The sequence below is a fragment of the Rhinopithecus roxellana genome, chromosome 17 (assembly GCF_007565055.1).
Source record: "Rhinopithecus roxellana isolate Shanxi Qingling chromosome 17, ASM756505v1, whole genome shotgun sequence".
NCBI classification, from domain to species: Eukaryota; Metazoa; Chordata; class Mammalia; order Primates; family Cercopithecidae; genus Rhinopithecus; species Rhinopithecus roxellana.
Genome location: NC_044565.1, coordinates 40,652,615 through 40,679,855, shown reverse-complemented (window position 1 = coordinate 40,679,855; position 27,241 = coordinate 40,652,615). Strand labels below are relative to the sequence as shown.

The 27,241-nt window shown below is 39.3% G+C and overlaps 1 protein-coding gene and 1 non-coding gene across 4 annotated transcripts in view; both read left to right on the top strand.

Annotated features, from left to right (window-relative positions):
• REL (REL proto-oncogene, NF-kB subunit) overlaps positions 1 to 27,241 on the top strand; it is a 43,409-nt gene that overhangs the window by 7,796 nt on the left and 8,372 nt on the right. For 2 of the 3 annotated variants that reach the window (XM_010377526.2, XM_010377509.2), the window contains exons 2-4: positions 2,507 to 2,649; positions 5,888 to 6,036; positions 12,461 to 12,552. In XM_010377526.2, coding sequence (XP_010375828.1) covers positions 2,507 to 2,649; positions 5,888 to 6,036; positions 12,461 to 12,552 — 384 coding nt within the window. Of the gene's footprint in view, positions 1 to 1,869; positions 1,951 to 2,506; positions 2,650 to 5,887; positions 6,037 to 12,460; positions 12,553 to 27,241 lie in introns of those variants that run through there. The other variant, XM_030920539.1, reaches the window with a different exon arrangement.
• Positions 22,730 to 22,869, top strand: LOC115894492. Its single transcript, XR_004054597.1, has one exon. It is a non-coding gene; the product is annotated as a U4 spliceosomal RNA (small nuclear RNA).

The window sequence follows — 27,241 nt, the reverse complement described above, 5'->3', positions numbered from 1 at the left end:
TAATACTTTATTCAGTAACCCAAAGTAGAAGCCATGGAACCATCAATGATTCTTTAATTTCTGAGCCATCAGTGATTTTTTAATTTCTCTTAACCCTAATATTCAGGCACCAGGTGCTGTCAATTTTATCTTTTAAATAATCTTTCATTCCTTTTATCACTGCCATATATCAGACATACTGTCATCATTGCCCACATTATTATAGTGGTCTCTGAACTGATCACGTTGCTTTCTTTTTTCTATCTGTCTGCTGTAACTAAAAAAAAATTTTTTTTTTTTTCGAGACGGAGTCTCGCTCTGTCGCCCAGCCTGGAGTGCAGTGGCGCGATCTCGGCTCACTGCAACCTCCGCCTCCCGGGTTCACGCCATTCTCCTGCCTCAGCCTCCTGAGTAGCTGGGACTACAGGCGCCCACCACCACGCCCGGCTAATTTTTTTTTACATGTTTAGTAGAGACGGGGTTTCACCGTGTTAGCCAGGTGGTCTCGATCTCCTGACCTCGTGATCCACCTGCCTCGGCCTCCCAAAGTGCTGGAATTACAGGCGTGAGCCACTGTGCCCCGCTTAAAATTTTTACTCTAAAATGTAAATATGATCATGTGATTTGCCTGCATCAAAATATTCATTGATTTCATCACACATAAAATGAAATCCACGTTGCCAAGTATGCTCTGACTTTTAGTTCTCTTTGTAAGAGAGGAAGTGTATTCCACTTACATTGGTGATTCTTAAATAAACCCTCCTCTGTGGACACACTGTTCCCCTTTCCCTAGAATACCTACCTTTTTCCTCTTTATTTCCCCCACTCTTTTGCTTTATTAACCGCTCTTTTTCCACTGACACAGTTGGGCATTCCTGACTCTTCCGCTCTCATTTCCACAGAATTTTGTTAGTGCTTTCCTTCCTTCTGTAGTCTAATAATATGTGTTGTTTGCCTTGCTCTTCTGTAAGGTCTTTTAGAGTGACAGTTGTGATGCCACCATGGTATCACTAAATCATTGTTATCAAGAAAGCATCTGAAATAATAGACACCATTTATTGAACGTATATGTATATATGACACTTGGTAAGAATTTAGCACGTATAATCTGTAATCTTCACAGCAACCCAATGAGGTAGGTGCTATTATGATTATTCCTATTTTACAGAGGCGGAAACGAAGAGATTTTAATTTTAATAACTTTTCCGTGGTCTTACTGTTAGGAAGTAGCTGGGGTAGGATTCTAGAAGCCTCTTCTTCATACTGTTCTGATAAGGCCCACTGTGTTACCATTTCTCAGGATTGCTTGCATTCTAACAGGAGAAGCCTTAGTCGGCACTAAACTGATTAAGGAACCCCCCCCCTTTTTTTTAATGGAAAACATCACACCCCTATTAACTCCCCTACTTGCAAGTACAGTTGAGTGTCTATTTACCTTTCCCCCCACAATTTGGATAATAAAAAATAGTAAAGTTGCATATATTTTAAATAACTTTATTGACATATTGACATAAAATTTATGTACAACAAACTGCACTTTTAAAGTATGCAATTTGATAAGTTTTGACGTATATATACAACCTTGAAATCATCATCACAAGATAATTAACATGTCCATTGTCCCCCCTGCCTTTACTATCCACCATATATCCCTGTTCTTAGGCAACCAGTGATCTGCTATTGTTCATTGTATGTTACTTTACATATCCTAGAGTTTCATATAAATGGAATCATGCAGTATGTGCTCTTCTGGTCTAACTTCTTTCACTCAGCATAATGATTTTGAGAGTCATCCATGTTATTATATGTATCAGCAATTCATTCTGCAGATGCTTATTTTGAATTTTAGTTATTATAGAAAGTAAATATTTTTTTTTTCTCTGTTGTATCTTTAGAAAAGGTTTACATGGGACTGATGACACATTCTTTGAGCCTGAAGTCCCTCCTGGGGCTTGTTTTGATATACTATGTGTAAGTCCTTTAACATTTGAATGGAGATAGAAAAAACTTACATATGCTTCTGCAGGGATTTAAATGCATTTTCATTTTCAGTGAATGGTCTTTTCATTCAGTATTATGAATATGATGTAAAATCAAGCAGTTAAATACATTTAACTCACTTTAGGAGTGTAATATTTTACTTCTGAGTACTATCTTCTTTACCCTTCTTGGGGAATCTTGGGGGAAACCCTTCTGCTAGGTCTCACGTGGGAGGTGGATATCTCTGAAGTGGTTATCTCAGAACTTCATATTGATGTTAGCTATAGATAATAAGCTATAAAGTGCTAACCAATCAATATGGTTTGAATGACTTGTTTTGACACTACATAGGGACTTAATCTGAATGGGAAAAAAAGGTGCCTCTCCCAGCCAATCTCCAAGATAACATTTCAACCTTGTTATTTAATGTTAGGAGGAAAAAAAATCTTTATTTTAGTCTGCTGTTATGAAAAAGCAGGAGTGTTAAAATCCATTATTAATTGCTATATTAATCTCACTGACCTCCTCCTTTTAAAAAACTTTTCAGGTGCGTATAACCCATATATAGAGATAATTGAACAACCCAGGCAGAGGGGAATGCGTTTTAGATACAAATGTGAAGGGCGATCAGCGGGCAGCATTCCAGGGGAGCACAGCACAGACAACAACCGAACATACCCTTCTATCCAGGTAATAGACCCTTCTTCTATGTCTATCTCGCTATTAGTTGCTTCATATATTAGCTATAGCAATTATTTTAAAGGGACAGTTTCTTTTTTTTTTTTTTTTTTTGAGACGGAGTCTCGCTCTGTCGCCCAGGCTGGAGTGCAGTGGCCAGATCTCAGCTCACTGCAAGCTCCGCCTCCCGGGTTTTACGCCATTCTCTCGCCTCAGCCTCCCGAGTAGCTGGGACTACAGGCGCCCGCCATCTCGCCCGGCTAATTTTTTGTATTTTTTTTTTTTAGTAGAGACGGGGTTTCACCGTGTTAGCCAGGATGATCTCGATCTCCTGACCTCGTGATCCGCCCGTCTCGGCCTCCCAAAGTGCTGGGATTACAGGCTTGAGCCACCGCGCCCGGCCAGGGACAGTTTCTTAACAGTCATCTCCACAGTTTTGTCTTTTTCTTTTTTCCTTTTTTTTTTTTAAACGGATCTGTTAAAAAGACATCTATTAGATAGATGTCTAAGGACATCTCTTAAATATAATGTGGAGTCTTCCCCACTACAGATAGCTATATGGTGCTGTGTATTAACCTAAGTAGAGCGACTCATAATGTTTAGTCGCTCCACTTAGATTAATACACAGCACCATATAGCTATCTGCAGTGGGGATAGTTGGCAGCTTTTGGATCATGTTCTTTTTCATGGAACGCAAAGATAATAAGGAAAACTCATTCTCTACAGAGGTGAGTGATACTATTCTGTAGATTAAACATAGGTTTGATAACTCAGTCATAATTCTTCTTGGCTAGTCTTAGGGCTAGAACATTTTTTTCTCCTTTTTCTTACCTTTGTTGCTTGTCTCTGATTCTCTGAGTCATTGACTGATTTGAAATACCACTTTATAAATGTAGTTTTCTCACATTAGCATAAATTTTTAACAGCTTTTGACCAAAAATGACTTTGGTAAACATACTAATAGTTATAAGATGTACTAAATTTATTTATTTATTTTTGAGATGGAGTTTCGCGCTTGTCGTCCAGGCTGGAGTGCAATGTCACGATCTTGGCTCATTGCAACCTCCATCTCCTGGGTTCAAGTGATTCTCCTGCCTCAGCCTACCGAGTAGCTGGGATTACAGGTGCCCACCACCACGCCCAGCTGATTTTTGTATTTTTAGTAGAGGCAAGGTTTCACCATGTTGGGCAGGCTGATCTCGAACTCCTGACCTCAGGTGATCCACCCGTCTCGGCCTCCCAAAGCGTTGGGATTACAGGCATGAGCCACCGCGCCCGGCCAAGGTGTACTAAATTTATTTACTTATTATATATTTATTTATTTATTTTTTGAGACAGAGTCTCACTCTTTTGCCCAGGCTGTAGTACAGTGTCACAATCTCTGCTCACTGCAAGCTCCACCTCCCGGGTTCATGCCATTCTCCTGCCTCAGCCTCCTGAGTAGCTGGGACTACAGGCGCCCACCACCACGCCTGGCTAATTTTTTTGCATTTTTAGTAGAGATGGGGTTTCACCATGTTAGCCAGAATAGGATGGTCTTGATCTCCTGACCTCGTGATCCACCCACCTCAGCCTCCCACAGTGCTGGGATTACAGGTGTGAGCCACCACGCCCGGCCTATTTTTTATTTTTTTGAGACAGAGTTTCACTCTGTCGCCCAGGCTGGAGGGCAATGGCATAATCTTGGCTCACTGCAGCCTCCGCCTCCCGGGTTCAAGTGATTCTCCTGTCTCAGCCTTCCGAGTAGCTGGGACTACAGGCATGTGCCACCACACCCAGCTAATTTTTGTATTTTTAGTAGAGATGGGGTTTCACCGTGTTAGCCAGGATGGTCTCAATCTCTTGACCTCGTGATCCGCTCGCCTCGGTCTCCCAAAGTGCTGGGATTACAGGCGTAAGCCACTGCACCCAGCCCAGTGTACTGAATTTATATTTTCTATTTGTAAACTGTTTTTCATTTGAGTTTCAGTGAAGTGTTTATCCTTTAAATGCCAATTAAAAACTTTAATGTCAAAGTAGATTTTGAAAAGTGTTACTTTTTTTTATTTGAAAAGTGTTACTTTTATCACGAGATCTTAATTCATTGTTTTATAACTAGATTATTTACAAAGTCTATTCTGTTGATGAACTTAAAGGGAATTGCTAAGTTATAGAATAAATCAGTGGCGAAATTATATATTGAATTCCAGATTTCTATTTTTATCACATTTTTGACAATAGTATGGATTTGGGTTATGTAAGTCTTTTAAATGTTAAAATGGGTGAGATGCTAATAAAAAGGAACTAAGGAAATACTATTTGGCCAGTTTTTTGAGTCATTTTTAAAGTTTTCTTCATAATTCATCTTATCCTATGCATCTCTAAAATATTTCTAAGATCTGTATTTTTACTATTCCAGTAGGTCCTAAACACTTTACAGCTTGAGTTGTGTATTTGCCTACTTATAGTCTTGAGCAATTACCTTTACTTTCATACAGAAAGAAATGTAATACTTCCTGGTTACTTTCAAATTCTAATTCAAAATTATGGATTTTAGTTTCCTCTACCTTGTAAGCTACCCATTCTTACTTTACCTTGCTCCTTTGTGGTATGCTGGTTTTCATATTCCCTGCTTTGTTCTTGCAAATTTACTAGCTTTCAAACTAAGCATTATTTCCTGTCTTCCTTCCTCTTCCCTGTTAAACTCTCCTTTTTACTCTGTGTTCTAAGATGTACTTTGTATATGAAATTTGATGTTGTTAAACTCAATTTGATTTATTGCCTGTTCTAGAGTGCACTTGGGGTATGCTTACTGAAAAAATATTTTTGTGAAGTGAAACGTCACATATTAAGTAAAATGATCATATTTATGTGCTATCCTTTCCAATAAGGCTTAATATATATTCAAGGAATGTTTATGGTATGACAGTACATTTAAGAGCTGGGCATTTAGTGACTTAACATCTGTTTTCTCATGTTCTATGATAAAATTTGGGTAGAGTTTTACTTGTTTTGAAAGGAAAATTAAGTAGAGTCAAATGATATGACCAAATGAAATTAGGGCAGAAAATATGTCAAGAAGCTGAGAGGTAAGTTCTTCTATACTGGTATTCTCTGGAACGTTTCATCTAAACTGCAGTTGTTTGTCAGTTGGACTTTATTTATTTAGTGCCAATTACATTATAATTAATGTAAATTGAACTCTCATTTAGTAGATCAGTTTATAATGCGATCTATTTGGATCATATATTTAATTTCCCCCTTTTTTCAGATTATGAACTATTATGGAAAAGGAAAAGTGAGAATTACATTAGTAACAAAGAATGACCCGTATAAACCTCATCCTCATGATTTAGTTGGAAAAGACTGCAGAGATGGCTACTACGAAGCGGAATTTGGACAAGAACGCAGACCTTTGTTGTAAGTACACAGTTACAGACATCTTCAGAAATAAGATAAGACATAGGACGTTCTGTTTCTTCTCCGTGACAATCTGTTACTTTTTAGCAGAATAATTTTCTCATTCTACTTCTATTTACTATATTTTACACTTATATTTTTACTATTTGCATTAGAACTACCCTTTCATTCTTCATTAGTAGACACATCTTATGATGGTTAGCAGGAAAACATTTTTATTGTTACTTAAAGTAAACGTAAACTTATTGTATACTGTGATTTCCTTTCTTGGGGTGGACAGTTTTTGAAATAATTTTTCACTCTTTTTTTTTTTTTCTTCGAGACAGAGTTTTGCTCTTGTTGCCTAGGCTAGAGTGCAGTGGCACGATCTTGGCTCACTGCAACCTCCACCTCGTGGGTTCAAGCGATTCTCCTGTCTCAGCCTCCCGAGTAGCTGGGATTACAGGCATGTGCCACCACGCCTGGCTAATTTTTTTGTATTTTTATTAGAGATGGGGTTTCTCCATGTTGGTCAGGCTGGTCTCGAACTCCCAACCTCAGATGATCTGCCTGCCTCTGCCTCCCAAAGTGTTGGGATTACAGGCATGGGCCACCGCGCCCAGCCTCTGTCTTTTCATTTATAGTTAACTTATTATTTTGAGACAAGGTCTCGCTCTGTTACCCAGGCTGGAGTGCAGTGGCATGATCTCGGCCCATTGCAACCTTCACCTCCAGACTCAAGCCATCTTCAGCCTCAGCCTCCTGAGTAGCTGGGACTACAGGCATGCACCACCATGCCCAGCTAATTTTTGTATTTTTTGTAGAGATTGGGTTTTGCAGTGTTGCCCAGGGTGGTCTTGAACTCCTGGACTCAAGCAATCTTCCCTCTTTGGCCTCCCAAAGTGCTTGGGATTACAGATGTGAGCCATTGTGCCACGCCCATTTGCAGTTAACATAAAAATGCCTGGATGTGAGAAAAATCAACTGGAAAACTCTAGAGTTATTATTTAGAAAATGGCAGGTTATAGAATTAACATATAACAGTAGTTCTAAGATAAAAATAATCATGTAATATTTCATGATAGTGAGGCTACCAGAAGACGGGCCCATTCATCATGTTAGAAGGTAAATTAATAAAGTTGTCTGGTAGGCAATTTAACTGCATAACAAAAGCCCAAAAAATATGAATGCCTCTTGAGCCAGCCATTCCACTTCTAGGAGTTTGGCCTCAGAAAATAATTAAGTGTACTCAGACATTATGCTCTAATACTGTTCATTGCAGTTCTCTTTTTAATGGCAAAAAGCTAGAAGCAATTCAAATAGTAAGCAAAGGGGATTAGTTAAATAAACTGATACATTCATGCAATGTACTCCTGTACAGCCTTCAAAATCATATTGCCAATATGTCTATTGGTATGTAAAGATAGTCACAATATATTAGATAAATAGGTTTTCTGTTTTTTGGTTTTTTTGTTTTTGTTTTTGAGACAGAGTCTTGCTTTATTGCCCAGGATACAGTGCAGTGGTGTGATTTTAGCTCACTGCAGCCTCCACCTCTCTGGTTCAAGCGATTCTCCTGCCTGAACCTCCCATGTTAGCTGATATTACAGGCATGTGCCACCACGCCCAGCTAATTTTTTGGTATTTTTATTAGAGACAGGGTTTCACCATGTTGACTGGGCTGGTCTCGAATTCCTGACCTCAGGTGATCCACCTGCCTCAGCCTCCCAAAGTACTGGGATTACAAGCATGAGCTACGTTGCCTGGCCAGATAAATAGGTTTTAAAACAATATGTAAAGAATAATCCTATTTTCATTTAAGATAAATTTATACATATACATGATGTATATATGTTAATACTAAGGTATTAGTAGTTGTCTGGGTGGATAAGATTGTAGGGTTTTATGTTTTTCTTTTAACTTATATTTTATAATTCATTTTTGTAATGAACATGTATTGGCTTTTGGGGAAAAATGAACTAATTACAACAGAAAAGAGGTTAATAGTCTCTACATATATTAGTAATAACCATTTAGAAAAAAGTGCTTTAAATGCTCCTCTTACAATAACACAAAATATCTAGTATTATACACACTTGGCAAATATTTGTCTATATTACTTGACCTCCCAACAACATTTTACGCTATGATCACTCCTTACCTGAAACATTTTTATTCCTTATTTTCTGTGAAAACAACTTCCATTTTACTTCCTGCTTTTCTGGCTGTTCTTTCTTAGTTACAGGCAGTTAAATTTTTGGATCACCTTACTTACTGTCCTAATAATGCTCTTTATGGCTGTTCCATCTCTCTCCCCAATTCAGGATCCCATTAAGGATTACACACTATAGGTAGCATTATATTTAACATGAATAACATGAATAATATTTTCATGTTAGCATGAAACATTTTGGGCAAGAAATCTATAGAAGTGATGCAGTATAATTCTCAAAATATCCCTTCAGTTTTTTACATTATTAGCGATATTATCTTGGCATTCTATTATAAAGAAGAACTTTCTCTTCCTCTTTCTCCATTTAAAAAGTATCACTATAAACTCATGCATTCTTGTATTTAATGTATTATAGTTATTGTTATTCTTTTGATTTTCAAATTGACCCAGATTTGATTAATGCAAGCCTCTTCAAACTGTCTCCTGTGTTTTTTTGATATGTCCTCATCTTTCTTTGAGCACTTTTTTACTTTCTGACAAAACAAAATGTTCAAGACTTGTGCTTTTCTTTTTTGAGACAGAGCCTCGCTCTGTTGCTCAGGCTGGAGTGCAGTGGTGCGATCTCACCTCACTGCAACCTCCCCCTTCCGAGTTCATGTGATTTTTGTGCCTTGGCCGCCCAAGTAGCTGGGATTACCAGCGTGCACCACCATGCACCAAGGTAATTTTTGTATTTTTAGTAGATACAGGGTTTCATCATGTTGGCCAGGCTTGTCTCAAACTCCTGACCTCAATGATTCTCCTGCCTCAGCCTCCCAAAATGCTGGGATTACAGGCATGAGCCACTGTGCCTGACCATCTTGTGCTTTGTTTGCCCAGCCGTGAAGCTATCAGCTTTTTCCAGAGATTCTTGGTTCCTTTTGGTGGGGAATGGTGTTTAGTCTGATTGCCTTCTCAACATATTCCCTTAAATGTCTCAAAAGTACCTTAAGTAGCCAGGCACAGTGCCCAATGCTTGTAGTTACAGCTACTCAGGAGGCTGAAGCAGGAGGATTGCTTGAGCCCAGGAGTTTGAGTCCAGCCTGGGCAACATAGCGAGATCTTATCTCTTACAAAAAAAAAAAAAGCACTTCAAATAGAATATGCCCCAAACCATGATTTTACTGTGATCATATCTCTTTCCCCTCATAATTGGTCTTGTTCCAATGTGCCATGTGTTAGTGATTGCTATGAAAGGCCTATAGGTGTCATCTCTGGCATTCCTCATCCAGGTGTACACGTTGAATCTACTAACAATTACTTTCTCAAGCGGTTCTGAATCTATCCACTTCACTCAGTGAAATTCATCACCGTCGTACTACCACTGTAGTCTAAACCGGGGCTGCTGGAATAACCTGACTGGTCTTGCATCAACCATTTTGTACCTTTTCCAAACCTTCTGTCTTTCCTAACTTTAGCCAGAGTGATCTTATGGAATTCCACATACAAATGAAATTGTCTCTCCCTTGCTTAAAACATTTTAATGGGTTTGTTTGGCTCTTGGAATAAAGACAGCATTCCTTCTATATCCTATAAGGCCCACGTGACCCACCTGTATTTCTAGCCTTCTATTAAACTCTACTTTCCTTAATTTTTACACTCCACTCACAAAGCCTTCCTTTAGTTTCCTCTGTTTCCTCCTCCAGTGCTCTTCTATAGGGGTCTTTGTGTGACCTGTTCCTATTGTCTGGAAGTCTCTTCTGTTCCATCATAGGCTCCCATAACATCATGTATACTTCCTTCATAAAACTTGTTATGATTGCAGTTTAGCATTTGTGTATGTGTGATTATTTAATGTATATCTGCTTCACTAGACCAGAGACTACCAGACTTTTTCTGTAAAGTACTAGATAGTAAATATTTGGGGTTTTGCAGGCTGTATGGTCTCTGTTGCTCAGCTGTGCTGTTGTAGCATGAAAGCGGCCATAGATAATATGTAAACATCAGTTTGGCTATGTTCCAATAAAACTTTATGTGCAAAGACAGACAAGATTCTGGATTTGGTCCGTGAGTTACAGTTTGCCAACCTTTCCACTAGACTGTAAGCTTCTTGAGGAAAGGGATTGTATATCCCCATTACTTTGCAGAGTTTTTGGTATATAGTACGAGAGTTTTTGGTATATAGTACGAACCCCAAAACTTGTTGAATGTCTGTGAATGAATGAATGAATAATTGATTCAAACAATCTCTTGATCCTTCATTTCAGAATTTCAAAAATTACCACCACCTCTAATATTCTGTGACTAGCAGTCAAATATGAGATTATCCAGATGAAACAAAATGAAGTAATATAAATGTATTAATATGAAGAATTCTATAAAATCTTTTGCCAAAGAAAAAGAATCAAACCAAGAATCTTTCAAAGAAGTGGAATACTTTTGAGGAAGAGGATTATAGTTCCTAGATTTCAAGAAAGGATTACGAATTCAGGCTTTAGCTGACCAAGCATAGTGGCTCATCCCTATAATCTTAGCACTTTAGGAGGCTGAGGCAGGCGGATTGCTTGAGTCCAGGAGCTTGAGACCAGCCTGGGCAACATGGTGAAACCCTTACTCTAGAAAAATACAAAAATTAGCTGGGTACAGTGTCATGTACCTGTAGTCCAGCTACTCAGGAGACTGAGGTGGGAGGGTCACTTGAGCCTGGGAGGTGGAGGTTTCAGTGAGCTGTTATGGTGCCACTGCACTCCAGCCTGGGTGGCTGAGTGAGATCATCTCAAAAAAAAATTTTTTTTTTAAGATTTATTTTTGTAGTTATTGGAGGCAGAGGAAGGAAATGTGAGATAATTTAGGTGCTAGCAAAATTGTAAGTGTATTGAATGTGAAGAGCATGAACATAAGAGAGCATGAGCATGGAGACAGGCAGACAAAGTAGCCTCTGGTTGCAAGTGCCATGTGAAGTTTGAACAATAGTAATGTTATTATAATTGAGTTAATTGAGTTTTGCTTCCTTATTCACACCCACCCAATTTTACTGATGTCATGGTTTTTCCATGTGGGAACAAGTATGACTGATGGTGGTGGGGGAGTTCCCCCCACCATCATCTATGCTACACATATGCAAATTAGTAATATTTGTAGCTATTGGGAAGTTTTTCATAAATGACATTTTGAAACTTGTTAAATATTATTGTTAGCATTAAAATTCTTTCTAATAAAAAATTTTAGTAATTTTTTATGATGAATGGCTATAACTTTATATAGCACAAAACATATTCTACTGCTAGTAACAGTGAATTCAGGGCTCAAAAAGCAAATCTCCGTGGAGCTAGGCAAACAGCATAAATGAGTGGTGTGGGTCAAGTGTGGGAGGACTAACAGGCACTGTAGCAAACTGAAGAGCCCTGCATACATGGGATTCAGTCCCTAGCCTGTTGTTTCTGTGCCAACCTAGTATTGCCAGGTCTTTAACATGTACAAGAGAAGCCAGAAATCCAGATGTTCATATGTAATTACCCGATTTCTAAATGTAGATAATCTGTGCAGATTTTTAAAAATATAGGCAACACTTTTGTGGGCCTAGCAAAACATAGGTGTGAGCTCCAACCTGTGAACATCTTTTTACAGCTTTTGCTTTGTGTTATCAACCATACAGACTTTATTGATTTGATTCCGAATTTGGGAGGTAAATTTTACCATTTGGTATTGCTTTACTGTTAATCTATATTTTGGTATGTTTGACATAGGCATATTAGTAAGATGTAATTGTAAAACACTGTATGTTAAAATGATACAGTATATATCATTTTAACAGTTCTTAGAAGTACAACCCCACTTCCTTTTTTTTTTGAGACGGAGTTTTGCTCTTGTTGCCCAGGCTGGAGCGCAATGGCGTGATCTCGGCTCACTGCAATGTCTGCCTCTGAAGCGATTCTCCTGCCTCAGCCTCCCGAGTAGCTGAGATTACAAGCATGTGCCACTATGCCTGGCTAATTTTGTATTTTTAGTAGAGATGGGGTTTCTCCGTGTTGGTCAGGCTGGTCTCGAACTCCCGACCGCAGGTGATCCACCCGCCTTGGCCTCCCAAAGTGCTGGGATTACAGGCATGAGCCACGCACCCAGCCACATAACCCCACTTCTTACTCTCTGATCTTTATTAAGGGCAATTGGAAGCACATTCATGCTTTGGTATGTCCAGCTGACAGCATGATAACTTCAGTATTGCTATGTTTGCTTTTTGCAGTATTCCATGTGTTTATAATGCAGTTTTGAATATTGTTTTTTTCCTCCTAGTTTCCAAAATCTGGGTATTCGATGTGTGAAGAAAAAAGAAGTAAAAGAAGCTATTATTTCAAGAATAAAGGCAGGAATCAATCCATTCAATGGTAAGTATGTTTGATAAAATCATTTCTATTTATTTGGGTGTTGATTTCTATTTATTTTTTCTTCCCCCCCCCCACCCTTTTTTTTTGAGATGGAGTTTCGCTCTTGTCACCAGGCTGGAGCTCAATGGCACGATCTCAGTTCACTGCAACCTCCATCTCCCAGGTTCAAGCGATTCTCCTGCCTCAGCCTCCGGAGTAGCTGGGATTATAGGCGCCCACCATCACACCCAGCTAATTTTTGTATTTTAAGTAGAGACGGGGTTTCACCATGTTAGCCAGGCTGGTCTCGAACTCCTGACATCAGGTGATCTACCCGCTTCGGCATCCCAAAGTGCTGGGATTACAGGCGTGAGCCATCGTGCCCAGCTGTTTATATCTTGAACCTGTGTTTTAAGTTCTGTGTTTACTTTTCTACTTGTTAACTTATACCTGTATCTGAGGAATGAAGTATACTATTTAAAATAGTTTCTTCACAGTTGTTGAAAAAAAATCTTAGGCACGCAGAGGTTTCTGGTATTGTTGGAGAGTATCACTGTTTATATAATAAAACTTCAAAATGTTGTGATCCTTTTTGAATGTGGCCTTCCTTATGCCACTTCCAGCTGACAACATACTCTCCCCCTTTTGAATGTTAAATAGGCACTGTGTTTATAAGGTATTGGAGTGCATTTAGTTCAAGGGTATATTCACCAGTAAGATTTAATCCCAATGTGGAAGAAGAAGCATAGAGATAATAGATATCACACAGAGTATTTTCATAGCGTATTTGTGTGTATGTTTATCTACTGTTTAGTGAATTTTATTGAGGATAGCATTTATTAAGTATACTTATGGTACTATCTGCCTTGTGCTATAGGTATAAATACTTAATACTCCCTGACTGTTACTTGTAAGCTCTCTGTATTGTTTGAGTAGATAAGTACTACCACAGTAGGTGCTGGCATCCTATACTTAGAGCAGCCTCCATTCTGAAGTCTTCTGCAGCTACTTAAATATGCAGAAGTCAGGAATTAATTGACTATAATATTTTCAAAGAATATATTTCTTGGTCATATTTAAGACATCCTTATACTGGTGGTTTGTATTTTTCCTGGATGTATAAAAATAATTTAAGAGCTATGTTGGTAATTTAAGGAATATATTCACAGATAATTACTGTTCTATGAGCCATAAGATCTGCATCTCTTTTCTCTAGGTTTTATTTTTCATACTATTTAATATAAAGCTGAAAGCAAAAGTCCCCTTCTTCCCTTCCAGCCTTAGCAGGGGAGACTGCTATTAAGTTTGACGTATATTTTTCTAGAATTTTCTTTATACATATTTAGTTATATGTAGAAATACATATTTTATATAAAAGGAATCATGCTATATATCCTATTCTACTCCTTCATTTTTTTCCACTCAGGAATATACCTTAAACTTTCCGTGTCAGTACTTACAAATCTTTTTATTTTTTTTAATAGAGTGTTTTATTGTTTGGGTAGAACATAATTTGTTTATTTAGTCATCTTTTTTTTTTTTTTTCTTTTGAGATAGTCTTGTTCTGTCACCCAGGATGGAGTGCAGTGATGTGATCACAGATCACTGCAGCGTTGACATCCTGGGCTCAAGCGATCATCCCACCTCAGCCTCCTGAGTAGTTGGCGCACCACCACGCCCAGCTAGTTTTTGTATTTTTTGTAGAGACAGGGTCTCACCATGTTGCCCAGGCTGGTCTCAGAACTTCTGAGCTCAGCAATCCACTTGCCTCGGCCTCCTGAAGTGCTGGGATTACAGGCATGAGCCTCTGCACCCGGTCTATTTAGTCTTCTATTAATGAACATTTATGTTGTTTTCATTTTGTTTTAAAAGCTCCACTGAACATACACTTTGAGCTCTTGTGTGATTATTTCCCTAGGATAAATTTTTGGAAATGGAAAATTTCTGGGTCGAGTATGCTCATTTAAAATTGTGATTCATTGCCAAATTAATAGGCCAGACTTTTAAATTAAAGAGGCAGATAAGTCTAGATGCAATATAAAACAAGGAAATTATGAGTGATAGCTGTCATTTATTAAGCACTTCTTGTATGTCAGGGAGTAAACGTTAGTGCTTTAGGTACACTATTTTATTTAATCGTTGGAACAATTCTGCTTTATGGAAGAGAATACCAAGGCTTTTGTTATTTAACTGTCCCAAATCATGCTGCAAATATAAGTGGTAGACCTGGGATTCATATACAGGTTCCTTGACTCCAGTGATAAAGGGTTAAAAAGGAGGATGCTGTCTGTGGAGTTCCTTTTTCTTAGTTTTGGCAGTTCAGAATCAGGCATGTTTTTTGAGATGCCTGGGCTGGAGTGCAGTGGTGTGATCACAGCTCACTGCAGCCTTGATCTCCCAGGCTCAGGTGATTCTCCCACCTCAGCCTCCCAAGTAGCTGGGACTACAGGTGTGCATCACCATGCCCAGCTAATTTTTTTTTTTTTTTTTTTTTTTTTTTTGAGACAGAATCTCACTCTGTCACCCAGGCTGTAGTGCAGTGTCACAGTCTCAGCTCGCTGCAGCCCCCACCTCCTGGGTTCAAGCAGTTCTCGTGCCTCTGCCTCTCGAGTAGCTGGAATTATAGACGTGTACTATGCCTGGCTAATTTTTGTATTTTTAGTAGACACAGAGTTTCACCATGTCGGCCAGCCTGGTCTTGAACTCCCGACCTCAAGTGATCTTCCTGCCTCAGCCTCCCAAAGTGTTGGGATTACAGGTGTTACCCACCACGCCCAGCAAGAGTTTTTGTATTTTTTGTAGAGATGGGTTTTGCCGTATTCCCCAGGCTGGTTTCAAACTCCTGGGTTCCAGTGATCCACCTGTCTCTGCCTCCCAAAGTGCTGGGATTACAGGTATGAGCCACTGAGCCTGACTCAGGCATGATAATTAATAGTGAATACTCATAATGGCACTTAAAATAGTTCTTGGTAGATAGTAAGTGCTTTATTTTATTTCATTTAATGCTTATAACAACCTACGAAATAGGTACTATTATTAACTCAATTTTATAAATAAGAAAATGGAAGCATAGAAAAGTTAACTCAGGCCTGTAATCCCAGCACTTTGGGAGGCCAAGGAGGGTGGATCACGAGATCAGGAGTTCGAGACCAGCCTGACCAACGTGGTGAAACCTCATCTCTACTAAAAATACAAAAAATTAGCTGGACGTGGTGGCATGCGCCTGTAGTCCCAGCTACTTGGGAGGCTGAGGCAGGAGAATTGCTTGAACCCAGGAGGTGGAGGTTGCAGTGAGCCTAGATTGCGCCACTGCACTCCAGCCTGGGTGACGGAACGAGACTCTGTCTCAATTAAAAAAAAAAAAATTAGTCGGGCATGGTGGTGCACATCTGTAATCCCAGCTACTCAGGAGGCTGAGGCAGGAGAATTGCTTGAACCCGGGAGGCGGAGGTTGTGGTGAGCTGAGTTCGCGCCATTGAACTCTAACCTGGGCAACAAGAGTGAAAGTCCGTCTCAAAAAAAAAAAAACAAAATTGATTATTAAAAAAAAAAAAATTAAGTAGGCCAGGCACGGTGGCTTACACCTATAATCCCAGCACTTTGGGAGGCCAAGGTGGAGAGGATTGCGTGAGCCCAGGAGTTTGAGACCAGCCTAGGCAATATGGTGAAACCCCATCTCTACAAAAGAAATTTTTTAATTAACCAGATGCAGTGGCACACAGCTGTGGTCTTAGCTACTCAGGAGGCCGAGGTAGGAAAACTGCTTCAGCCTGGGAGGTCAAGCCTGCAGTGAACGGTGTTCTCACTATTGCACTTCAGCCTGGGCGACAGGACGAGACCCTGTCTCTAAGCAAAGAAAAGGAAAGTAATTTGTTCAAGGTTATATAGCTGATGAGTGGTAGCGTTAGGATTTGAACACAGGGAGCCTGGCTCTAAGGTCATGCTTTTAACAGCTCTACCATGCTGCCTGGATGAATATTTATTTGGGGAAGGAACAATCCTGCCAGTTAATCCTTCCCACTATTTATGTTTTCTGTTGTTGTTTACTTGTTTTTAAAACACTCATTCCTTCCCGAGCACTTCAGTGGTTCTCAATTTGAATATGCATAGGAATATCTTAGTACTTGTTAAAAATGTAGATTTCAGGCCTCACTTCCACTAATTTGATAGGGCTGGTATGGGTCCTGGGAATCTGCATTTTAAAAAACATTTTTAAAATAATAGCTTATCCGAGTCACATGGCACCAAAGTATGTTAGCAGCCAGAAGTATCTGTTCAGGTCTGCAGCAGCCCCAATTCTTGCCTCCTCAGGAGACAGAAGGAGAGACTGAGACAAGCTTTAGAGCAGGAGTGAAAGTTTATTAAAAAGCTTTAGAGCAGGAAGGAAAGGAAGAAAAGTACACTTGGAAGAGGGCCAAGCAGGTGACTTGAAAGACAGGTGTGCTGGGAATCTGCATTTTAACAAACATCTAGATCAGTATTTCTTAACTCTTTGACTGTGACCCACAGTAAGAAATAGATTTTACTTTTCAGCTCAATATATATACATACACCACACCCTTAGGACAACGATACCCTGTGTATTAGTCCGTTTTCACTCTACTGATAAAGATGTACCTGAGAATGGGAAGAAAAAGAAGTTTAATTGGACTTACAGTTCCACATGGCTGGGGAGGCCTCAGTATCACGGCAGGAGGTGAAAGGCACTTCTTACATGGCGGCAGCAAGAGAAAATGAGGAAAATGCAAAGCAGAAACCCCTGATAAAACCATCAGATCTCGTGAGACTTATTCACTATCACGAGAGCGGTATGGGGGAACCACCCTGATGATTCAAATTATCTCCCACTGGGTCCCTCCCACAACGCATGAGAGTTATGGGAGTACAATTCAAGATGAGATTTGGGTGGAGACACAGAGCCAAACCATATCACCCTACTACATGCAGTGTACTCTATTCTATTCTGTATCTTTCCTTTCCCTTCTTTTTCTTTCTCTCTTGCTTTGTTAGTGCTTACCCAGCCCACTAAATTAATTTTACAATCAGTGGTTCCCAAACTACAATTTGAAAATCTCTATCTCAGATTATTCTGATGCAAGTGATCCACAGAGTCTACTTTGAGAAACTTTGATCTGATCTACATGCTGAATTCAGCTTCTCAAGTATGGCATTTAAAGCCTTTCATAATCTGGAAGCCTTGCTTTCCATTCTGTCTTTCATTCTGTACCTCAGCTTCCTACCCCACCTTCCTCTACCACTGAGTGCATACCTTGTTTCTGCCATTCTGAACTATCTGCACCGTTAGAAGAGCCATGTTCTTTCTTACCTCTGTGCTTTTATACATGCAGTTCCTTTGCATGAAATACCCTGATCTGCCTGGTGATTTTTTCTTACTCATCCTCCAAGTTTAAGGATCACATCCTCTTTAAAGCCTTCCCTGACCTCTACTCTGTTTTCCCAAAGTACCTGTATATATATGTATGTGTGTATATATATATATATATATATATATATATACACACACACACACACACACACAATCTTGGCTCACCGCAACCTCTGTCTCCCAGGTTCAAGTGATTCTCCTGCGTCAGCCTCCTGAGTAGCTGGGATTACAGGTGCGCACCACCACGCCCAGCTATTTTTTTTTGTATTTTTAGTAGAGACGGGGTTTCACCACGGCCAGACTGGTCTTGAACTCCTGACCTCAGGTGATCTGCCCACCTCAGCCTCCCACAGTGCTGGGATTACAGGCATGAGCCACCGTACCTGGCCAGTACTTGTATATATTTCTTTCTTTTTTTTTTTTTTTGTTTTTTGAGACAGAGTCTTCACCCAGGCTGGAGTGTAGTGGCGAGATCTAGGCTCACTGCAAGCTCCACCTCCCGGGTTCATGCCATTCTCCTGCCTCAGCCTCCTGAGTTGCTGGGACTACAGGTGCCTGCCAGCACACCCGGCTAATTTTTTTTTGTATTTTTAGTAGAGACGGGGTTTCACCATGTTAGCCAGGATGGTCTCGATCTCCTGACCTTGTGATATACCCGCCTCGGCCTCCCAAAGTGCTGGGATTACAGGCGTGAGCCACCGCACCCGGCCATCCTGTATATATTTCTAATATGGTTTGCTATAACTTTGTTTACATGTTTTTCCTTCACTAAATCATGAAATTCTGGAGGATGAGATCTGTCTTCCATGTATCTCTGGCACATGAAAGAAGCTTGATTAAAATGTGTTTAAAGGGCCAGGCACGGTGGCTCATGCCTGTAATCCCAGCACTTGGGGAGGCCGAGGGTGGTTGGATCACTTGAGTCTAGGAGTTCAAGACCAGCCTGGGCAATGTGGTGAAACCCCGTCTTACAAAAAATTGGGTGAGTATAGTGGTGCTTGCTGCAAGTCCCAGCCTGCTCCAGAGGCTGAGGTGGGAGGATCACTTGAGCCCAGCAGGCTGGGTTGCAGTGAGCCCAGATCATGCCACTGCACTTCAGCCTAGATAACAGTGAGACCCCGTCTCAAAAAACAAAACAAACAAACAAAAAAATGTTGAAAGAATAAATGGACGAACATGTCTTATTTGTACTTTTCTACCAAAAATATCACAGTTGTTTTCCTTATCTGAGATGCCCCGAAAGCCTTCTCAGTTCTCTTAAGTCTGAGGTAGTATCTTCCTAATTATACTGTATACTCAGCAATTAATCATTTGAAAGTTTTGTGTTATCTGTTAGATCATTTGATTCTTCAGGAATTGTCTTCAAATATTAATTTCATGCTCATTGTGGACAGGGTCTGTGATGGAATCTTGTTTCCATTTCACTTTGGCACCTAAACAATGTATTTGTTTTACTGTTATATAAATCTCTATCTTCTCAGCTAAGTGCTTTGAGCTATTGAGTTTCTGCCTGCACACAATAGATTCCCCAGTTAGTGTGTTTTAAGGCCGGACTGTATCTTTCTTGTCATTAGTTCTTTAAAACTAAGGAACAGTATCTAAGGGGACATAAAGCAGTTTAATACTGTCAAATTTGAGGCTTCAAGTAAAGGATTATTCAAATTGTTTAATATGTGCCAAAGTCTAACTTGGGTGAGGAATTTAAAGACTCCAATGTCAGATTTTAACAGTGTGTACTTAGCTAGAACAAGAGTGGCAGTTAGACTTTGTAGAGGACTCTTAACTGCAAAAGTTGAAAAAAATTATTGTTATTTTTGATACGAAGTCTCGCTCTGTCGCCCAGTCTGGAGTGCAATGGCGCCATCTCGGTGCACTGCAAGCTCCGCTTCCCGGGTTCACGCCCTTCTTCTGCCTCAGCCTCCCAAGTAGCTGGGACTCCAGGCACCCACCACCATGCCCGGCTAATTCTTTGTATTTTTTAGTAGAGACGGGATTTCACCATGTTAGCCAGTATGGTCTCCATCTCCTGACCTTGTGGTCCGCCCACCTCAGCCTCCCAAAGTGCTGGGATTACAGGTGTGAGCCACCGCACCTGGCCAAAAAATTTTTAATTATATATCATTTTCTAGTTACGTGTTTTGGTAATGAAATGTTAGGATTTCTCGTATGCGGCAATTAAACTCCATAGAATATCTAAACTCTATATTAAATTTTAAATTTTGTGCAATAAAATTGATTTTGACAATAAAGAATTTGCAATTAAGTTTTATTAGGTATTTTACTATTTTCCCACGAAGAGAATCTTGAGTCGTTATGAGAGTAAAAGGCTGCTATACAGTTGAGTTTGGGAAGACTACATTACTTAGTAGTCTGAAAGGGAATTCAGTTTAATAAGACAAGTAGTCTAACATAGATTCTTATTTCTGAAGTCTGGTCTAATACAAGAAAAAGCCTTTCCTTACAACTGAGAACTTAAAGCTTGAAAAAACTGGCTCATATGTACTTCGTTGTCCTTTCTTCATTGCAGTCAGAGTTTTTGAAGCCTTTTTTTCATTACCCTAGGCAGAACTTGTGTACTTTCTTGCTTTCAGTATTCCTTGAGCATACTTCCATTATAACATTTTTCATGTTGCATTATATAATTTCAGTTTATGTATCTATTTCTCATCCGGATACTCATCTCACTGAGGTCAGGCATTGTCTTTTCATATTTGTATCTAACATTTTACTGAGGTAGCACATAATAGATACTCAATAAGTATGTTGAAAGATTGAGTAAATTAATGATATACTTCTAGTATACTTCTGGCATCTTTACCGTTTGCCTGGCACATGAACACTTAAATGTCAGCTTTTATTATTATATATATGGGATAGTTTATATACTTTTTAAGTAACAAAAATGTAAATTAATTATAACTAAATTCTATATTTTTCCTTAAGTGAGACCTAGTTCATTTTTTTTTCTATTATTTGTAGAGACAGGGTCTCCGTATGTTGCCCAGGCTGGTGTTGAACTCCTGGGCTGAAGTGAACCTCCTGCCTCAGTTTCCTAAAGTGCTGAGATTACAGGCATGAGCCACCTTGCCTGGCTGAGACATAGTTCTTAAAATTGTTATTCCAGGCCGGGTGCAGTGACTCATGCCTGTAATCCCAGCACTTTGGGAGGCCGAGATGGGCGGATCACGAGGTCAAGAGATACAGACCATCCTGGCCAACGTGGTGAAACCCTATCTCTACTAAAAATACAAAAATTAGCTGGGCATGGTGGTGCACGCCTGTAGTCCTAGCTACTTGGGAGGCTGAGGCAGGAGGAGAATCATTTGAACTGGGAGGCAGAGGTTGCAGTGAGCCAAGATGGTGCCACTGCACTCCAGCCTGACAACAGAGCAAGACTCCGTCTCAAAAAAAAAAAAAAAAAATTGTTATTCCATATGCTGTGTATTTTTGCCTTGTTATTTATTTTAGTAGTGTTTGACGGTATTAGAATTTTAGAAATGTTACACTTCTAGAGCTAGTAGATATCATAATTGATTTTAAAAATTTAATTCCTGCTTATGAAAGAAATGTAGCATGATAATATCTTCTTGGTTAAAAATGAAATTCTCATTACACACCTGATTTTAGGGTTAAAGGAGTGATATTTCTTTCTAAAGGTAGATTAAACATTTAACATAAAAAGGAAGGGGCTGGGCGCGGTTGCTCACGCCTGCCATCCCAACACTTTGGGAGGCTGAGGCGGTTGGATCACGAGGTCAGGAGATCAAGACCATCCTGGCTAACATAGTGAAACCCTGTCTCTACTAAAAATACAAAAAATTAGCCGGGCGTGGTGATGGGCGCCTGGAGTCCCAGCTACTTGGGAGGCTGAGGCAGGAGAATGGCGTGAACCCAGGAGGCAGAGCTTGCAGTGAACCAAGCGCATCACTGCACTCCAGCCTGGGCGACAGAGCGAGACTCCGTCTCAAAAAAAAAAAAAAAACACACACACACACACACACATAAAAAGGAAGGAGAATAGTTATTACCTTACATTCTTTTGACTAACTACAAAGTGAAATTTTAAACTAGTTTAAGAGGAATTTGAGAGCATTTTATTGGTCTCATGCTTCCTTCCGTTAGTTTTTGCAAATGTTAAAACTGAGTATCAGGCCAGGCATGGCCGCTCACACCTGTAATCCCAGCACTATGGGGCCCCAAGGTGGGCAGATCACTTGAGGTCAGGAGTTCTAGACCAGCCTGGCCAACATGGTGAAACCCTGTCTCTACTAAAAATACAAAAATTAGCCAGGCATGGTGGTGCACGCCTGTAATTCCCAGCTACTTGGGAGGCTGAGGCATGAGAATCTCTTGAACCCTGGAGTGGAGCTGGAGGCTGCAGTGAGCCAAGATCACAACACTGCACTCTAACCTGGGCTACCGAGTAAGACTCCATCTCAAACAAAACAAAACAAACAAAACTGAGTATCAGTTTTCACTTTACAGAATAAAACACTGCATTTTATATTATAGAATATGTATCTATTAAAAAACTTACAGTAAGCATTATCCTAAATAAGAGAAATATCAGAAGCATTCACTTTGAAGTTAAGAATGAGAAACCAAGGCACACTTTTACCACTTCTATTCAACATTGTAGTGAAGATCATAGCCAGGGCAGTGAGCATTGTAGCCAGTGTACAGTGAGACTCCCCCAAAAAGTAGAGGCATAGGATTGAAAAATGAGGAAATAAAACTGTAATTATTTGAAATTATTATAGTGATAACCCAAAAGATATATAAATGGATTTTTCAAATAAGTTTAAAAGAGTGAGCTTTGCACATTGACACTATAGCCAAGTGAGGTTTATCTCAGGAGTGGTTATTGTTAATTGAAAACTTTTTCCTAATACCCTAATGTCATGACTTTCAGTATAGTCAGCATTGGCAATTTTTGACAGTCTTTTTGGAGACTGAATAAAAAATAAAGTTTAAAAGGGTTAGTGGATGTAAAATTAGTATACAAAAGTCAGTCATGTTTCCATACCTCAGCAGCAAATAGCTAGAAAACATCCTTAAAGCAAATATTGTCAGGAAATACAAAGTATGTAGAAACAAAGAAATGATAATCAAGATTTCTTTAGGGGAAATTATAAAATTTTATTATGATATCTTAGAGAATACTTAAATAAATGGAGAGATATTCCATGCTCTCTAATAGTAATGTTGTAAAAATGTCATTTTCCTGGGCTGGGCATGGTGGCTCACACCTGTAATCCCAGCACTTTGGGAGGCCAAGGTGGGCGGATCATGAGGTCAACAGATTGAGACTATCCTGGCCAACATGATGAAACCCTGTCTCTACTTAAAATACAAATTTAGCTGGGCATGGTGGCATGGACCTGTAGTCCCAGCTACTCAGGAGGCTGAGGCAGGGAGAATCACTTGAACCCGGGAGGTGGAGGTTGCAGTGAGCCAAGATCATGCCACTGCACTCCAGCCTGGGTGAAGAGCAAGACCTCTTGTCTCAAAAAGAAAAAAAAGTCATTTTCTCCCACTTGATAAATAGATTCAATGCAATTCCATATTAAATATGGTAATTCTTGGCCGGGCGCGGTGGCTCAAGCCTGTAATCCCAGCACTTTGGGAGGCCGAGACGGGCGGATCACGAGATCAGGAGATCGAGTCCATCTGGCTAACACGGTGAAACCCCATCTGTACTAAAAAAAAAAAAAAAAAATACAAAAAACTAGCCGGGCGAGGTGGCGGGAGCTTGTAGTCCCAGCTACTTGGGAGGCTGAGGCAGGAGAATGCCGTAAACCCGGGAGGCGGAGCTTGCAGTGAGCTGAGATCCGGCCACTGCACTCCAGCCTGGGTGACAGAGCAAGACTCCGTCTCAAAAAAAAAAAAAAAAAAAAATATGGTAATTCTAAACAGGAACAGAATACTTTATAGAAAAAGAACAGTGAGGAGAAATTGACCTCATCAGAGAGAAGTATTAATACTAATTAAGGCAGTGTCATATTGGGATAAGGATAGACAGATTGACTAATTGGAGTAGAATTGAGAGCCCCGAAGAGACTCCAATCACCTGTGACCCTGAACTAGAATAATTGGGTAAATCATTATCTTAACTTGTTTTTAGTAATCTTTCTTAAATGTATGTATGGCTCAGATTTATTTCAATATTTAATATTACAAGTGTTTTGGTCTTTGCTTATAAATTTAGTGATGTTTTTGTGACCAGAAGTCTGCCGTAGAAACTTAACTCTTGTTTATATTGATTAGCCTATGGCAAAATTGGTTTTATTACAGTGTTGTTTCACTTGAAGTTGTGATTTCCAAGAACCTAGAGACATCATCCTAGAAGACATTAAGTGAAGACTTACTGTTTGTATAAGCAGATTTGAAATTAAAAATATAAAAGATCTTCTGAAGTTGCAAGATTGTGCAGAAGTATTATAAAATAGAAATAAATCATTTCAAAAAGAGATATTTCATTTTCTTCCAAAATCTTTCTTTTAAGCTATAAAAGACAGAACTGTTCAATACACATTTTTGTCAGTTTAAATCTACATATTACACCCAATTTTTATAAGATAAAAATGTATAATTATTGAAAAAAGAAAAAGAATTGAGAGCCCAGAAACAGAGCTAAGGAAATATGCGACTTTAATGTATGACAGAGGTGGCATGCCATAATCAAGAGGAAAGGAGGAAATGTTTGAGAAAGGAAGCTTAAAAAAAAAGTTATTTAATTAAGTTGGATTCCCTACCTCACATCAAATACAAATATCAGCTGAAGATGGATTAAAGGCTTTAAAGTGAATCAACACTTTAAAAATTTATGGTAGACTATGTTGGTAAACATTTTAATCCTTGGGGTATAAAAAGACAAGACACAACGTATTTTCTATAAAACTTTTGATAAATTTGATTATATTCTTCATCTCAATTTATTATATTTTTCAGTTCTAGAATTTGATTCCTTTTTTTCAGTTTCAAGTTCTCCAGTAAACTCTCAATCTTAATTCCTTGAATATATTAAGTATAGTTACTTTAAATTATGTTTCTGAAAACTTCATTATTTGGATATTTTATGGTGTTTTTATTGCCTGTTGCTTTCTTTTTTGAAAAAAAAAATTTTATTTTGCCTCCTCATGTGTCTGATTATCTAAGATAAAATACCAGTCATTTTCTGTGAAAAAGTATAAAGATTTTAGGCCTACAGTATTATCTCCCTGCAGAAAATTTTCTTCTGGCTAGTGGCCAAGTACACTAGCAATCCCAGATCACCTAAAATCAGTGAATGATTTAGGTTATTTGAAGATGGGCTTTCATCCCTGAAATCTGATATGTTTCCAGTTCACCCTTACTCCTAGGGTATAGCTCTTCCAGACCTCAAATCCCCCAAAGCCTTGGGTATTTATCAGATCCCACATCCTTGGCAGACTCTTAACTCCTTTATTTTTCCCCATAGTTTATTGAGAGTTCATCTCAATCTTCTTAACCATCTCTTAGAAAATTGTCAGGCTATATTTAGATAAAAGTGGCCTCTCATTCTGAACTGTGGGTTTTCTTCTCTTCTATCTTGGTCCTATGATTTTTTATGACCTTGTTAACTCTCTGATGTCATTAGAGAAATTTTGTTTCATATTTTGTTCACTTTCTTATGAGTGAATTGGTCCCAGTTTATGGATTATCATCTGCCATTACCAAAAGTAGAACTTCTTTTTTATTAACTTTTACTTTATGCTTTCTTCAGTAATTTGTAAAAAATATCTAAATGTTTGGTTATTTGATAGGCCTTTAAGTACTTCTTCAGTCATTTATGTTAATTGAGGAAATGTATAATAAATATCAAATGTTTGTAAACCACTATGTTCGATGTCTAGTGGAGATACATCAGACACCCCTTCTGACTTCATTTGAAACTTTGTCTAATATGATAGAAGAGGCATACATAAATGATTATCATGTAAGATTTAAAAACTTTTAAGTGCATAGAAAGATATAGGTCATCCAGACGCGGTGTCTCACGCCTGTAATCCCAGCACTTTGGGAGGCCGAGGCGGGCAGATCACGAGGTCAGGAGATCGAGACCATCCTGGCTAACACAGTGAAACCCTGTCTACTAAAAATACAAAAAAAAAAAAAAAAAAAATAGCCGGGCATGGTGGTGGGCACCTGTAAGTCCTAGCTACTCGGGAGGCTGAGGCAGGAGAATGGTGTGAACCCAGGAGGTGGAGCTTACAGTGAGCCAAGATCGTGCCACTGCACTCCAGCCTGGGTGACAGCAAGACTCCATCTCAAAAAAAAAAGAAAGGTATAGGTCAAGTCTTGCCCTGATTTAGAGAGGAGAAATATTCCTTCCACTGCAGAGGATGAAGTTAGGCTTTATAGAAAAGAAGTTTTGAACTGGGTTTTCAGCCTTACACTGAATTTTGCATTGGGTAAAAATGGGTATCTGTCGTTCTTGCCTGTCAGTAGTTTTTAACCATGTTGTGCAGAGATGAAAGTAATTCTGATGCAGTAGTAATTGTATTTCCACACATTGAGAAGATTCAAAGCAAAATCTCATAAATAGTGATTTTTTTTGAGAGGTAGGTAAAATTTCTTCCCTGTAGTAGAGCTATTATGTGACTAAATGTTTTTAAACTTTGGCTTATTGACCAGTTTATTTATTTTTCTTTTATGTAATATTTAAAAATATTTAAAATAAACTTTTATTGAGATGCAATAAAATCTACCAGAATATATCCTGCCACATAACCACCACCACAATCAAGATATGGAACATTTCCGTTACCCCCTAAAATTTCCTTGGTCCCCTTCTCACTCATTTCCCTATCCTGCCTCTGCCTCAGTCAATTACTAATCTGCCTTCTGTCACTGGGAGATTAATCTCCAGTTTAATCTTTTCTAAAACTGCATATAAATGGAAGCATACGGGCCGGGCGCGGTGGCTCAAGCCTGTAATCCCAGCACTTTGGGAGGCCGAGACGGGCGGATCACGAGGTCAGGAGATTGAGACCATCCTTGCTAACACGGTGAAACCCCGTCTGTACTAAAAAAATACAAAAAACTAGCCGGGCGCGGTGGCGGGCGCCTGTAGTCCCAGCTACCCGGAGGCTGAGGCAGGAGAATGGCGTAAACCCGGGAGGCGGAGCTTGCAGTGAGCTGAGATCCGGCGACTGCACTCCAGCCTGGGCGACAGAGCCAGACTCTGTCTCAAAAAAAAAAAAAAAAAAAAAAAAGGAAACATACAGTATAGTTTTGTATCTGGTTTCTTTTGCTAAGCATGGTTTTGAGATACATTCATTTGGGGTATATACCCCCATCGTT